At 52.4% G+C, this 14,842-nt stretch overlaps 6 protein-coding genes across 6 annotated transcripts; 4 read left to right on the forward strand and 2 right to left on the reverse strand.

Moving 5' to 3' along the window:
• Positions 1 to 179: 179 nt before the first annotated feature.
• On the forward strand, positions 180 to 1,963 carry BDW74DRAFT_186934 (MDR family MFS transporter; the record flags this gene model as incomplete). The annotated part of the gene is made up of 4 exons (XM_073731352.1): positions 180 to 260; positions 321 to 350; positions 408 to 1,187; positions 1,250 to 1,963. 4 exons carry the CDS (start codon positions 180 to 182, stop codon positions 1,961 to 1,963), a joined length of 1,605 nt encoding a protein of 534 aa, XP_073580861.1.
• A 4,387-nt stretch (positions 1,964 to 6,350) lies between these two features.
• BDW74DRAFT_180985 (ankyrin repeat-containing domain protein) lies at positions 6,351 to 7,475 on the forward strand (the record flags this gene model as incomplete). The annotated part of the gene is made up of 4 exons (XM_073729877.1): positions 6,351 to 6,427; positions 6,497 to 6,570; positions 6,740 to 7,048; positions 7,111 to 7,475. The coding sequence occupies 4 exons, from the start codon at positions 6,351 to 6,353 to the stop codon at positions 7,473 to 7,475; spliced, it is 825 nt and encodes a 274-aa protein (XP_073580862.1).
• Positions 7,476 to 7,637: 162 nt separating this feature from the next.
• BDW74DRAFT_180986 (uncharacterized protein) lies at positions 7,638 to 7,994 on the forward strand (the record flags this gene model as incomplete). The annotated part of the gene is made up of 1 exon (XM_073729878.1): positions 7,638 to 7,994. One exon carries the CDS (start codon positions 7,638 to 7,640, stop codon positions 7,992 to 7,994), a length of 357 nt encoding a protein of 118 aa, XP_073580863.1.
• An 808-nt stretch (positions 7,995 to 8,802) lies between these two features.
• Positions 8,803 to 10,408, forward strand: BDW74DRAFT_186935 (uncharacterized protein; the record flags this gene model as incomplete). The annotated part of the gene is made up of 5 exons (XM_073731353.1): positions 8,803 to 9,027; positions 9,108 to 9,389; positions 9,451 to 9,498; positions 9,559 to 10,112; positions 10,204 to 10,408. The coding sequence occupies 5 exons, from the start codon at positions 8,803 to 8,805 to the stop codon at positions 10,406 to 10,408; spliced, it is 1,314 nt and encodes a 437-aa protein (XP_073580864.1).
• A 15-nt stretch (positions 10,409 to 10,423) lies between these two features.
• Positions 10,424 to 11,189, reverse strand: BDW74DRAFT_158697 (uncharacterized protein). Its single transcript, XM_073725353.1, has 3 exons — positions 10,971 to 11,189; positions 10,739 to 10,908; positions 10,424 to 10,689 (listed from the first exon to the last, which is right to left on the reverse strand). The coding sequence occupies exons 1-3, from the start codon at positions 11,071 to 11,073 to the stop codon at positions 10,645 to 10,647; spliced, it is 318 nt and encodes a 105-aa protein (XP_073580865.1). The 5' UTR covers positions 11,074 to 11,189; the 3' UTR covers positions 10,424 to 10,644.
• Positions 11,190 to 11,991: 802 nt separating this feature from the next.
• On the reverse strand, positions 11,992 to 13,679 carry BDW74DRAFT_169645 (uncharacterized protein; the record flags this gene model as incomplete). The annotated part of the gene is made up of 3 exons (XM_073727023.1): positions 11,992 to 13,128; positions 13,188 to 13,606; positions 13,649 to 13,679. The coding sequence occupies 3 exons, from the start codon at positions 13,677 to 13,679 to the stop codon at positions 11,992 to 11,994; spliced, it is 1,587 nt and encodes a 528-aa protein (XP_073580866.1).
• Positions 13,680 to 14,842: the final 1,163 nt, after the last annotated feature.

A 14,842-nucleotide genomic window follows, 5' to 3' on the forward strand; every position in this document is an offset into this window, starting at 1 on the left:
CCAAAGCGAAGTCAATGTAATTCAAAGATAAGAAGTGCCGCGCCGCATGCGTAAGCTTGACAGGGGTAGTGGAAAGTCCCCATCTCGCGCCCGTTATCTGATCTTCCCTTCTCCCTCTTTTCCCGAGGTCTCTTAACACTCTCACTCGTGGATAAATATTTTCGATAATGGTTTCCACCATGGACTTTATAGAAGCTCCTACGGACATGAGACGACAACCTAGCCGAGCGAGGACTTTGGTCATCATCAGTTGCCTTTTCGTATGCTCCCAGCTGATATAACTTGCAACTGAATTGCCTGCCTGGCACATCCATCTTTAGCTCTCACTGTTCACCGCGGCGCTTGATTTCGTACGTCTCTTTAGAACACCCAGCAGCTCAGTCTCAAAAAACTAATTTTTCAATCAGACAATCACAAGCCCTGCATCCCCTTCCATCGTCGCCGATTTCCACTCCGGCTCCGCCTACACCTGGATCGGATCGGCATATCTCCTCGCGAACGCAACATGCAGCCCAATATGGGGCAAGCTCTCTGACATCTGGGGCCGAAAGGCCATCCTGCTCGCTGCGGTCACAGTCTTCTTCCTGGGCTCACTGCTCTGCGCCGCCGCAACGAACATGCCTATGTTCATCACTGGTCGCGCTATCCAGGGGAGCGGATCTGGTGGAGTCGTTATTCTGGTCAACATTTGTATCACCGATATGTTTGATATTCGCCGCAGGGGGATGTATCTCGGTTTGACGAGTGTTGTTTGGGCGTTGGCTAGTGGGATTGGACCAGTCCTGGGCGGGATCTTCACGCAGCTTGTTTCGTGGAGGTGGAATTGGTGGATCAACCTCCCCTGCAGCGCTGTCGCGTTTGCTGTCCTCTTATGGGTCCTCAATATCGACGACCATCGACACAACGAGAAACTGTCGTTCCGCCAAGGGCTGAAGAGGATTGATTGGTTGGGTATCGGCTTGATACTGGGCGTGACGATGATGCTTCTGCTGGGCTTGAACTTCGGCGGATCGAGCTTTGCCTGGAGATCGCCGACTGTCATTTGTCTCATTATCTTCGGCGTGGTGATGGTGCCGTTCTTCGTGTTCAGCGAGGCCAAGTACGCAAGAAATCCGATCATGCCGCTGCGGCTGTTTAGGATGAGCTCGAATGTTGCCGCATTGCTGGTTTGTTTCTGTCATGGCTTCGTGAGTTCCACTTCTTCAAATAATCCTCTCAGTCGCACTTACTGTTTTGACATCGTCATCAGGTTTACATATCTGCATTCTATTTTCTCCCCATCTTCTTTCAAGCAGTCAAGGGAACGTCCGTCATGATGTCCGGGATCCTGATCCTCCCCATCACCATTGTTCAATGCCTGACTGGAATTGCTACGGGGTTCATCATCCGACATACGAGCCACTACCGCGAATCTATCTGTGCCGGGATGGCCATCCTAACTCTGGGCTTCGGCTTGTTCACGTACTTTGACGCCGAAACACCCATCGTCATCGTCGCGGTAATCGAAGCCATCGCAGGCCTAGGTGTCGGTCTGAACTTCCAGTCTCCATTGATCGCACTCCAAGCATCCGTCGACCCGGCCGACTTCGCGACCGCAACCGCGACATTCGGATTTACGCGTAACATCGCCACGTCCCTCTCCATCATCGTCGGCGGTGTCATCTTCCAGAATGCCATGGCTGCCAATGTCGACGTAGGAGAGCAATTCAGCGGTGCAGATGCCGAGGCGAATGTTGGCTTGGTGGCTGACTTACTGGGGGATCAGCGTGACGACGTTCGGCACGCTTATGTGGCTGCTTTGCGGAAAATGTGGATTTTGTACATCTGTGCCGCGGGGCTTGGACTACTTTCGAGCTTGTTGCTTCTTCGGAAGAGAAAGACGATGAACGGGGTGAGGTCGACCATCGAAATGCAATCTAGTGACAGGAAACCCAACGAAGCGGGGCCAGATGGCATGGCGTAGACATGCCGAAGCTTTCTCTGAACCACCATAGCAGGTAGGTAGCACTCGGACCGGCACTATGCTGTTACTACGCGGAAGGTCCCATGTGTTAATCCCGTCGTACTTAAGCGTGGTACGACCTCGGAGGACTTGATGCAGGAGATGGAGCAATCTCGGTAGCTGGTCATTTTGCTCTACCATGGCTCGGCCATATTGCGTTAAGGATTCAATGGTACTGACCTGAGAACCATTAGATAGGCCGGAAATCAGATTTCATATTATACCGCTTCATGAAACGGGGCCTCTACCCATACGGGAATAGTCAGGTTCTACTAACTCTCCTTGACATGGTAGGAGCAGCCTGTTCCAGGCAGCATTTAGGACCTTCCAAGGTGCTGTTACACAGAGATGGCGGGGTTGGGGTCTCAGCATTTGACTCCCCCAGTACCTTTTGGAAGACTCTACCCAGGTAAGGTAAGTTCATCTGGCCGTCTATTCACCCAGAGGGAAGTCACCCTAGTAACACTCGGGGCACAGCACTTGCAGTACATTCAGGTACAGACTTAGGTATGTTCTCCTGAATTTAGTGAATCTCTTTCCTTATGCTGGTACAAATCAGGGATCAAGAACCTGGCATTGACTCACACAAAGGTCTTTGTGGTTCAGGACGCTTCCAAGGCTGCCTTTGTTCCCTCTCCCCTGTACATTCGTCTAAACTGAAACACACAAACAAAGAAACAAAGAATCATATAGGACCGCTTTGCTATAAGGAGGAACCGCACTCTCGACCAGAGGGATCTTCGTGCACCAAAAGAAATTTGCCCAGTCTTCGTGTTTCTCTCAGCATCAACACCTAAGCTCCTTCAGACTTCCGACTCTTCAAACGTCATTCCACCTTACGATTATGTCCAGCTAGACACCAAACGCTAATATGTCTGCAAGTGAATTCCGCTTCTGCGATCTACCGGAGGAACTCGCGTCTGAAGTCACCACTTACATGCAAAAGAAAGACCTCGCCAAGTTCTGCCAGACATCACAGAACTCCAGTCGGCTCGGCGAGCTGGAACTCTACAACAAGTTATCCCACGAGGAGGTCCGCTGCATAATCGTATGGGCTTACAAAAGGCGACAGCCAGAGCCGGCATTCCGGGTGTTCCTTTAGTACCAGCGCACTGTTCTAGACGATACAATGCTTACATATCTGAAATGCTTATTGCATGCCTTCACGTGCATGCTGCGCTCGCAACTATGCTCTTGAACGCCGGTGTTTCCCCCGATCACATGGAAACTACTCAGGGTCCCAATTTCTCCAAGCGCACCTTTGTCCCGCTCGAGGCCGCTGCGAAATACGGACATGCTGATGTCGTGAGCGTCCTCATCTCTCGTGGCGCTGATCTGAACCAGGGTGGGTTTCTGGACAGTTACGCGCTTCTCTGCGGTCACCGGAATCAGCTGGAGGTCGGTCGGGTGCTTCTTCACCACGGATTCAACCTCCACCAAGTCGACGAGGACGGGAATAACTTCCTGCACTTCACGTGTGGCCAAGAGAAAGGCTCGAGGGCTGAGATGATCCGCACCATCGAGGTCCTTCTCCATCTAGGCCTCGACATCACCCAGCCGAACGCGGATGGAGATCTGCCGCTGATGCTTGCGCTGATGAAACAGCCTGTTGGCGTCGTTCGGCTACTGGTCGCGGAGAAGGCGGATGTCAACGCGGTGGATGCAATAGGTACGGCGCCGTTGGAAGTGGCTATGCAGCTTCCTGGTGATCAGCACAAGAAAGTGGATTGTCTGCTTAAGGCTGGGGGGACTACTACGAAGGACTCTGGTTTAGAGCTTCTTCGCTTTGGCCTGGCTCATGAAATGCGCCTACGCTCGCTTGCACCTCTCGTACACGCTTGGAAAGCACAGGTTGCCAGTCTAGACTGTAGGGAGCCCGAGGTGCTCTTCTGCGCTGCCGCGGCTGCTGGGAATGTGGAACTCGTTCGCGAACTGCTGCAGCACAAGCCTAGCGGAATAGACGCACACTGTGTTGTCGAGGGCACGGCCGCGCTCACAGCCGCCGCCGCATCAGGCCAGATCGAGACGATCAAGCTCCTGATACCCCATATGACTAAATACAACCACCGCAACGCCGACGGTCGCACGGCCCTACACGTTGCAATTCTCTCCGGCTCAGAGGAAGCAGTCCGCCTCCTGCTCCCACACAGCACCATCGGCGACGCCAACACTGCGAAGCGAAGCCCCCTCCTTGATGCAATTGAACAAACCCCTGGCGTGGTCACCTTGCTCCTGGACCGTCTAGCAGCGGGCGAAACAGGTACAATCGACACAACCCTCCGCTTCTCCCTGTCACCGGCCAGTCTATATGCCGGAGTCGGGCACAAGAAACTCTCTGCGCAAGAGCACGTCGAGGCCGCCCTGCAGCTTGCCGTGTGGTCTAAAAGCGCCCAGACAGTCCGCCTGCTCCTTGAGCACGCACGGAGTCTTCTGGAAGCGCAGCGGGGCAATCATCGCCTCCTGGATTGCGCCCTGCCCTACGCCGAAGACGTCGCGTTCCTCCTCGTAGAATGGGGCGTTGACCTCAACACCACCGATGGCCACGGCCACTCGCCGCTCATGAAAGCCGCCGCAACTGGCTGCGACCGCGCCGTCGCCGCCTTGCTAGATAAGAACGTCAACCTCGAGACCAAGTCCCCGCTAGAAGAAACAGCCATCACGCTCACAGTCGAACGGAACGACCCCGCCATCGTCCGCCGGCTGCTCGACGCCGGCGCAAATATCAAAGTCAAGATGCATCACGAATACATAGGCAGCTTCGGAGGACCCCCGTACACCCCCTACGGGCGTGAGGGGTCAATCTTCGAGCACGCCGTGCGCAAGTGTTCATTGCGCTTGTGAAGATGCCAATCCCGTACTTTGATGTCCAGACGAAGTGGCGGTACGGTTATAATGCACTGCACTGCGCGATTAAAAGGGGCCATGTGGGGGTCGTTCGGGCGCTGATGGAGAGCGGGCAGCTGGATCGTCTCAGGGGGACTCAAAAGGGGCGTGCGGTTCGCGAATGGGCAGAAAGATTCCGAGCCAAAATTCATCGCGATATCTTGGATTGGCTTTCTACCCCTGATGATGCGGCTAGTGAGAGTGGGCATCGTCGCGGCGCTAAGTAAGATACCATAGGTATGCCTGATTGGATATTGACCTTACCCATTCCCTTCATAGGTTTTCGGAGGCCGCCCCTTTCCTCCGCTCGCTATCCACAGTTCTGTGTCATGTGGCTAATCATCCATTGCTCTTGTTGTTTCCTTTTCTCTCTTTCGTAATGTTACCCAATGCCATTCTACTTGTCGATATACATGTTTCCTTTCCAAATGATAGCCTTAGGGGATCCTGATTGTATGTACTAGGTATCTAGGTATGGTAGGTCCATCACATCGTAATAGTCACTCCTCCTCTCACATGGGCGCTTTGATTTTGATGTCAAACTAGTAATCTAATATCTTGTGACATATCCACTTAGAGCCTCTCCATATCTTAGGTCTTGGTACAATGGTACTGCCGAAGTCCAGATTTCAAGGATCGGGAATTCTGATCCAACTATGTGAGCACATGTGCATACAGTTACAGTAGGTATATTATACTACGTCCTATGGTTGTCCAAAACCCCTGTGCGGTGATGGTAGTGTTTCTGACCTGCGATGCGACCACTATAGTAGCTAGCACTCACAAGGTAAAAACACTCGCACTCTCTATTTGCATGGTTGGGGTGGCTGTCAAGACCTTGATCGGTGAATTGCTGAAGACAAAAATGATCTTTGTGCTTATTCACCATTATTCCCGTCCTTCTTCATTCCGAAAGCTTTGTCTTCACGCTGTCGTCCCTGCATTCTCCGTTATGTTTCTACAAAGAAAGAAAATATCAATATCCTGGAGTCTTTGTTCCGACATACCCTCATTCTGATATCCCCCGATTGGCCTCTATTTGGTACAGTGGTGTCTGTATTTGCCTCTGTCTTTCACCGAAGAAGTAACAAATCTCTTTACCAACCGGATTCCTTCTGTCTGGTTCCGCTGCTGCATAAATAGGAGTCTATTCCCCGTCAGGATGAGTTTTGCAACCATCCACAACAACCCTTGGCTCTTGGATATCTCAATCTTGCACTGGAATTCCCTTTCCACCACCCTTTAATCACTGACACATGTCTAGTCACACTTCAGCCACAAACGTGTCTACCTTCGCTGAGAATTACGCTACCCTCTGCAAAGGCGAACAACCTCAGACGCTCGACTTCCCGCCTGCCGACTCCTCGTTGACAACGGCTTCAACATCCATCAAACCGATGAGCAAGGAAACGCCTGCTTGCACCATGCCTGCCAACAAATCCAGTCGACGGATGCCACGTGTACCATGTTCAACATCGAGCTGCTTCTGGCACTTGGCCTGGACATTAACCAGCGCAACAACAACGGCGAGACCCCCCTGGTGTACGCAGTGAAGGCGAGCTGTCCCGGGATAGTCCATTATCTGGTGTCCAAACACGCTGATGTCAATAGCGTCAGCCCGAAATGCGAGACGCCGTTGCACGGTATTACCCATGCCACAGAAGATCCGGACAAGGTTGTTGAATGTCTTTAAATGCCGGGGCGACCTTAAAGCGACGCTCGGACTTGTCGCTTATCCGCCACGCTCTTACAAACAACTGGCCTGTCTCGCTTGAACTTCTAGTCAAGGCTTGTCGAGCACAGGGGTCTGGTCAGCATTACGCCGATCGGGCGTTCTGCTATGCGCTGCTGCAGCAGTCGGGGACCTCCCCTTCGTCCGCGAACTGGTGCAGCATGAGCGGGTCAATGCAGATTACAAGGTCGAGACAATCTCCTGCCTCACTGCTGCTGCCTCTATTGGCGCAGTGGAAATCCTCGAGTTGCTGATCCCGCTGACACCCTGCTACGACCACAAAGACAAGAACGGCCGCACCGCATTCCACATTCCCATCTGTCAAGGACCGAATTCCAAGCGCGCAGTCCGTCTCCTCCTCCCGCACACCTCCTCTCTGAACGACCCCGATTCCTTCGGCCGGACCCCCTTGTCGACGCGGTGGAGCACCAGTCCGCAGATGTTGTATGCCTGCTTTTCGAACACCGGCAGCAGAGAATCAAGAACCATGAAGCTATCTCCGCTGCCCTCTCCTCAATAAAATTTCGCGACGGGCCCCCAATCCACGTCATCAAGCCTAGCATCCTAGACTCAGCCGACGAGGCCCTCGCCAAAGCGATTGAACTCGACAAGGCTGAAACCGTGCTTTTCATGCTGCAATATATCAAGCCTGAAGCCAAGCACGCCCACCTCTTGGTCATGGCACTGCTGGAGCATGAATTCATTGCGCTTGCTCTCATCTCGTGGGGCGTGCCGCTAAACGGTAGCCCAGGCAAGTCCCGGCAAACACCCCTAATGAAGGCCGTTGAAAACCGCCTCACAATGACCGTCTCTACTCTGATCTCCAAGGGCGCCAAACTCGGCATCCTCTCCGACTGACGCAAGACAGCCCTAACCCTCACCGTGTCCACGAACCAGCCCGGAATTATGAAGCTCCTCCTGGCCTCTGGCGCAAACAAAACAGACCGCATGCACTACGAAGACTACAACCGAGTCCTCGTGCACCACATGCGCCGCCACAAGTATCTCTGAGAGCCCAGCATGTTCCAGCACGCCGTGTACCCCAGATACACCAAGATCGTGGGCATCCTGCTCCCGCACTTCAAGTTCCACAAGCGCTGGGCGTGTGGGAGTAATGCGCTCATCATCGCTGCTAAGAAGGGCCATGTTGAGATTGTGCGCATCTTGCTGGAGACGGGTATGTTTAATGTCCATGCCCGCGAGAAAAATCATATGAGCTGCCCGGCAAAAAGGGTCAAAGGGAAGACGACGCACCAGTATGCTGTTAAGCATGGCGATGAACGCGGACGTAAGAAGTTTCCTCCGGATCTGTTGGAGATGCTTAAGCCGGTGAAGAAGGGGACTTGCGCTCCTGCTTCGACTTCTGCCTCGGTGTAGAGTTGCGCTCTCGGATCTTTTCCCTTTTTATTTGTTGCTTATCGGTTTGGTTTCTTGTCGAGATTCAGTCTTCTACAGACTGCAGTGCTCACTCGCTTAGTTGCCTGCTCTGGTCCGTCTCCATGACGCTCTCCCCGCTTCTCAAAGTTGCTAGTGTTTACTCTCATTAAATATTATTTCTCTCCGAAATCTGCCTCGTAGCTCCAAGTCATATTATAATCTTGCGAATAGAATGTGTAAATACTAAGATTTATGTCGGTCTAACCTCAAGCCAACGACGTTCAGTCTGCTTTATTGTGTTTTAGGTACAGCTTATTCATACTAGCATCGAGCGCCCGATTCCTGGTAAGTGAATGAGCCCAGTAAGCATCGAAGCACTGTTATTCTTGTTTAACCTTGGAAAGCCTCTCTCTTCTTCAATCCAGGTACAATAAGCTCACTATTTGTGTAGAACTATTCCCTTTGACATGCGGTGCTCTTAAAATAGTCTCACACGGCCAGAGCCCTGTCCCGTAGGGTAAGACAATCAGGTGGGATACGTACCCTAGCACGGACAATAAATCAGCCGTGTGTTCCTACCAGGCTTATTCATGGCATTGAATCTGATTCGCCAATGCCTCCAAGACATGCAGAGAAGGTGCGCTTGCGGACACTGGAGGGGTAAGGTGCGGGGCTCTTTCCTCCTTCCTCCTGCTTATCAGTCAGATCTCCCGTTTCTTGAAAGCTTCCCATCGCCATTTATCTCACTACATCTGCAGTACGTAGCGACGTGTACAATCCAGGGACAGAACTCGATAGTAAAAGCAGAATGAGTCGCATCGTCGAGCTAGCAGCCCTCATCCAGCGGCGCACTGCGGATATTAGCGCCTATCTGACAGAGAACAACCTGCCGCAACCAAGCTTCGAGGAAAGCGCAGCACACCAGCAATTGAATATCACCGGAGTGATAGGAGACGCTCGCGATGACGTGCTTAACGCCACGCTGGAGCTCCACGACTTGATCCTGGGACCGGCGATGGCCCTGCGGCCCATGGTATGATTGACAGCCATATATTACCCGAGAATGGAGAGGGCTACAATTGTTCTCTGGCTAATCGATTTTGATTCGAACAGCTCAACGGCGTAAGCCTACAGACCATATACAAATACAACATACCCGAGGCGGTCCCCGCGAATGGCGAGATATCGTTTGCCGATCTTGCGAACAAGACGGGCCTGAGGGAGTACGATGTTCGTCGCATTCTCCGGCATGCGATGGTTTTCCATCGCGTCTTCCAGGAACCTCGCGTGGGATTCGTTGCGCATACAGCTGCTAGCCGGAGATTACGCGACGACGCAGACACCATGGCAGGACTGGGATACTTCCATGAGGAGCTGTGGCCGAGCTTCGCTCATGTACGTCTTCTACAAGGTTTGGCCTCGAGATTTCGGGAATTGGGATCTAACGAGATATCAGACGTTGCCGGCGATGGAAGAGTCTCAAGGCGAAGAGCCAAATGAAACAGTGAGTGCTCAGTGGGATATATATCTAGCAGCTCATGAAGACACTAACAACAGCGATTAGGGATGGAGCAAATACCACGGCGTTGATAAGCCCTTTTACGACCACTACGTCTGTCACCCAGCCATGGCGAAGCGATTTAGGGGCGCAATGGCGGCGCTCGCAGACGCAGACGGCACCGCACCCGAGCCCCTTGCGGGTACCTATCCATGGGAAACAATTGGTTCGAACGGTGACGGTACCGCGAAGGTAGTTGACGTAGGTGGAGGAAAGGGTCATATCAGCGTTATGCTGGCGAAGCAATTCCCAAATCTTCGCTTCACTGTCCAGGATACACCGTCCATGATTACTGGCGCAGCGGCCGAGACGCTTGCAGGAGTTCCTCCAGATGTTAGCGACCGGGTTGAATTTGTCGCCCACGATTTCTTTACTGACCAAACTACCCAAGCTGATGTGTATCTCCTTCGCAATGTCCTCCACAACTGGTCGGACGCCTACGCGGTGCGCATATTGCGTGCCCTAATACCGGGCCTACGACCAGGATCCAGGATCATCATTCATGACCGCGTTCTACCTAAGCCTGGCACAATGCACAGGATGAAAGAGAGGGCTATCAGGTGAGTGCAATTGTCTAGGTGGATGGATCTCCCGGCTGTCCCCGTTGCGCTGCTGTGATCTATCAAGTTGGCTAACCTGGAGCTCGCGTAGGGAAATGGACCTCTGGATGCTTACGCTGTGCAACAGTAGGGAGCGCGAAGAGGCCGACTGGAGAGAGCTCTTTTCAAAGGCTGACTCTCGCTTTGCGTATGCAGAGGTCAAAATCTGGACGCCCCTTGGGGCAGCGATGTCGATTATTGAGATTGTCTGGCCGAGAGATGACAGAATGACCGGGAACCAGGCATCAGATATCTAATGCAGTAGGTCCCCCGTAACATTGTCATACGGCCAGATGAGCCTAGGCCTCCGATATGTGCGCGAGAACTTAGGGGCCAGTAATGACAGACCAAAGCGAAAATGATTTAGTTAATACTGATATACAATATTTCCCAAGTTTCTTTAGACACTTCTCCTGAGCACCTCGCTAGAAACAGGCAATTGCGATGGTCAATCACGAACGATTTGCAACATAACCCCCGTACCTTACATATGTCATGCTCCCAACAAACATAAGTTCTTGGACTGACGGTATGTTTCCTATTCAATGTTAGAGTCAGTACGTTGGGCGGAACCACCTGATACTCGCCTGGCCTAGGGTCTGCACGGCTGCGGTGGAGTTTGACATACCTAGACCGTGGAGGGAGTCCACGTCAATCCGGGGAAATGGAACCAGTTCTTCTCGGCCAAAAGTGGACTGCAGCACCCCTTGTCTCTCAGTAGGCCAGAAGAAGGGTAAGAGGGAGCTTGTAGGCGCGTCTTCACTCACATAGTTAACTCTATGCGACCTTCCAAAAAGTACACGGACGGGTTGAACCTACCTCTAGCTCTTGTTGTCCGATACCTCACGACCGAGATCCCGACTGGGACAACAGCCAGTATCACAGCAATAATTCCAACGGTTGCTTCGGTGGAGATAGGCATGTGGTACCTAAATGCAGCTGGAAGCTTGGTTCCTGGGCCAAGTGGGCGAATCGAATGACCTAATCGGGGTTTGCTAGCATTCAATCAACCTGGAATGATGACTCGCTAGATTGTCTGTAAAGTGATGGGATATTTCTTTGCACAAAACGAGCGGGAAAGCGAGCTTTTTATAGCCCGCCCCTTTCATGCGAATAAGCGTTAGTCGGCCTCGGACCGACTTAGTGCTTACTCGCAGCCAGTTTGTATTACTAGCACGTCGCACGTCGCACGGCGATAAGCCACGGCGAAGTATGACGATGCGAGGCTCAGGCTTGGATGGATCTGATTGGAAGAAGTAGATGCTGGCTGCGGGATGCAAATAGTCAGAGGGATTGCGGTGGGGTTCCGGTCAAGTTGTCCGAGGCGCAGCTCAGCCAATCCGAAGACATCTACAGGTAAGGTTGAATTTAAACTCGAGTGAAGGTTCATCAACCTTGGAAGTTGACAGGGCACGAACGGCGGAGGTGAGACTGAGTCCATGCTTATATGCGGTACAGAGTGTTAGAAAAACGATCGTTTGTGTTGCAGCACTGATGCCCCAGTAGAATAGACTTTGATTCATCTGCCAGGGCTCCCTGGAGTATATAGTGGGTAGGTAACTGAAGGTACTCAGGTAGAAGTTGGCTTTTAAATGTTAAGGGAATGCGCCAATGTTCTCATTCTACGAACTTTACAAACGGCGACTGGATCAATAATACATTGATATGTATTTTTGTAAACAACAAGTGATTGCTGATGTCCCATGAGCTGGTAATAAAAGACTCCCGGTAACAATTTATGTATCATTCTTGGAGTATTGGATACACACTTTACAAGAAAGAAAAGAAAAAAAAACAAAAAACAAAAACATGAGCCATAGCCCAGGAATTGAGCTCGGCGCTACTCATTCTCCTCAACCCCAACCTCCGTCGTCTTAAACTTTCTCGCCGAAACCTTGCGATTAAACAGGATATCCGCCTCACGGTAGGAGCGATGCTTGAGCTCCGGCAAGAAGAAGTACGCCAGAACCCAGCAGACGAGTGCCGTACATCCCCAAACATACCCGCACTTCCCGGCTAAGTTCCAGCCAGTTGTATTCAGCATCTTCGACGCAAGGTAGATCATGGGTATCTCGGTGATGTAGTACGCTGAACGACCGACGGCTGTACTTAGGGCTCGGAGACGGACGGAGGATGTTTCCGATATAATTGTGTAGGAGATGGGACCCTGTGCACCGGCATACACGAAAGAGATTATGACGCCAAGACAAGCCTGCGCGTAGTTTGTCTTGTTGTTCTGGGGGATAGAGGCGCATATTCCAAGGATGAAGAGGAAGACGATATTTGTCGCTGTGCCGTACAGGAAGACGGTGCGTCGACGGAACCACGAGGTCAAGCCCCAGGAGCCGATATTCGCGACAAATTGGAGGCACGTTGTTATGAGGTTAAGTTGGAAGGCTTTGTTGGGTGAGATCCCGGCTTGCTCAAAGAAGTACGTCGCCTGATTCGCGATCAAGTTCCCAGCGAAGTTCTGGCTCGCGTAGATGCCGCAGGTAATCAGTGTCCGGCGGAGATCGGTGCCCTTAAGCAGATCGAGCAGCTTCGGCGCTCCACCCATACTCTCTTCGATTTTGACGGTTCGCTCGATCATGGCGAGGGATTGCTGGGCGTGCTCTTCGGACTTGGCACCGAGGCGCTTGATGGACTTTAGTGCTTCGTCTTTGCGGCCGCGGCGGATGAGCCACCAGGGTGACTCGGGGGCAAAGAAGATTAACACCATGAGGGGAGTTGGGAAGACCCATTGCAGGGCGATAGGGACACGCCACGACCACTGATTGTCGAGGTCATTGTAAGCGTAAGTGGCGCCAGCGACGATGATCGAGCCGATGGACCAGGACATTTGGAGGGTTGCAGTACAGGCAGCACGAAGAGGGAGAGTCACGATCTCACTCGCGTAGGCGGGTGAGTTGGCGATGAAGAAACCCCAGGGCACACCTTCGAGGGCTTGGCCGACGACAAGGAGGGTTAGAGAGTTGGCCTGGGCAGCATGGTTAGTACCTTAAGAGCTCAGTGGAAATTAAACAGCAGGGGACTTACAAAGAACGAAATAAAAATAGTCGCATTCATCAGCACCAAGCCAAGCAGAGTAGTCCAGCGATATCCGATCCTGTTGGTAATCGGACCAGCCAGATAGACACCAACAAAGGCACCACACTGTCCAGCCTGGAAAAGGGCACTCTGCCAGCGAGTCGGAATAGCCCACTCATCCGGTCCGGTCTGGACACCATAGACTTGGGAGAAGTGCTTGAGAGCAACAAAGTTGGTGTTGAGGAACATGTCGAATGACTCCATGACGATGGTAAAGCACATGACGAACGCCCAGAAGCAGGCCCATGGGTACTGCTTTGCAGCTGCCCAGACACCCATCTGGTGCTCGTAGTTCTCGCCATCGACGGCATTGGCAAGGATCTCTACTTCGTGAGCGTCGATTTTTTCGTCGTGGGTTTGGTGATGGACTGCTGCGGTCTCGCAGAGGGAAGAGAAGCAGTCCTTGGGACCAGTGTTAGGGCAGGGGGTATTAGTAGACATTCTTGCGGGGTATTGATCACTACTGTAGGAATGTGAGAACGTGGAGAAAGTTGGAGAGGAGAAAACGGAAAGGGCAGGTGGCAGTCTTATATCCCCACCCCAGTGGAGGTCAGGAGAATGAATTAGTGAAAGTTCAGTGACTTGGTATTGGTAACACAAAGTGAATGTCAGCCGCAAGACAAGCACTTTAGCCTCTGTTGATTTGGCCGCTTGGGGAGAACTGGCGTCCAGTGAATGGCATGAAGCAAGGGGGCAGGGAGACCCGGCTGGGTAGGCAAGGAACGCCATTGGCCCGTTCAAGCCGGGAAGGAGTCACTCGCGTAGAGCTTGGTTCTGAGGAAGCATCTGATTGGAGATGCGGGGCCCCAGATTTCTTCGCTTCGGCCTTAGCCCTGAACAAGCTATAGCTTGGCTCTTGGTTGGTGGAATATTCAACGCCTGGACACCAAAAGGAAATTGTGCGCTGCGGTGTTACTTTGCCACTTGGCTTTCACAAGATTCACCAAGCTCTACCAATATGCGACAAGCTCTTCTCATTCCCGGGCTTCGCTTAGCGATCGCCTCAGCAAAGCTTGAGGGTATGGGAAGCGATCGCTTGTATGGAAGTATGGCTGGCGTCAACGGGAGTTCCGGGTCGGAGGACCATGGCACTTCGAGTGAAAGGATGCAGCATTTAACCGAGATATCCGACCCCTCAGGCACCAGCGGGTGGGCAACCTGGCCTCGGAAAATTAAGCCATAGTGGCGGTTGGCAAGTACTGCCGGACCATCCCCTCTCTCCAACCTTGTGATTCCGGCGGAGACTACTGAGATTAGTATAGCCTGGTGATGAAAATTCCAGGATCATCCTTATCCAAGCGAACATGCGTGACGCCTGTTCTTCATGCGATAAGCCCACTTCTCCGCCCCCGCATTACTCCGGAGTACGTCCGAGGTAATCGATCCTAGCCTAGCCCTAAGCACAAGGATCAGCCTGAAGAACTGCCTATGACGATAAACTACCCCACATTCCAAGGAACATGCGAAGTATGCAATTAGCCGTCACTGCAGAGATGCCAGGTCCGCCGGGCATACAGCCTTAATGTACACTTATTGGAGGAAATATGTATGTACCTGTCGTGTAACGCTGCCCCCCTTTGTAGGGAGGTAAGACAGCCCCGCAG

This window comes from Aspergillus multicolor, assembly GCF_047715735.1.
Source record: "Aspergillus multicolor strain CBS 133.54 unplaced genomic scaffold BDW74scaffold_25, whole genome shotgun sequence".
NCBI lineage: Eukaryota > Fungi > Ascomycota > Eurotiomycetes > Eurotiales > Aspergillaceae > Aspergillus > Aspergillus multicolor.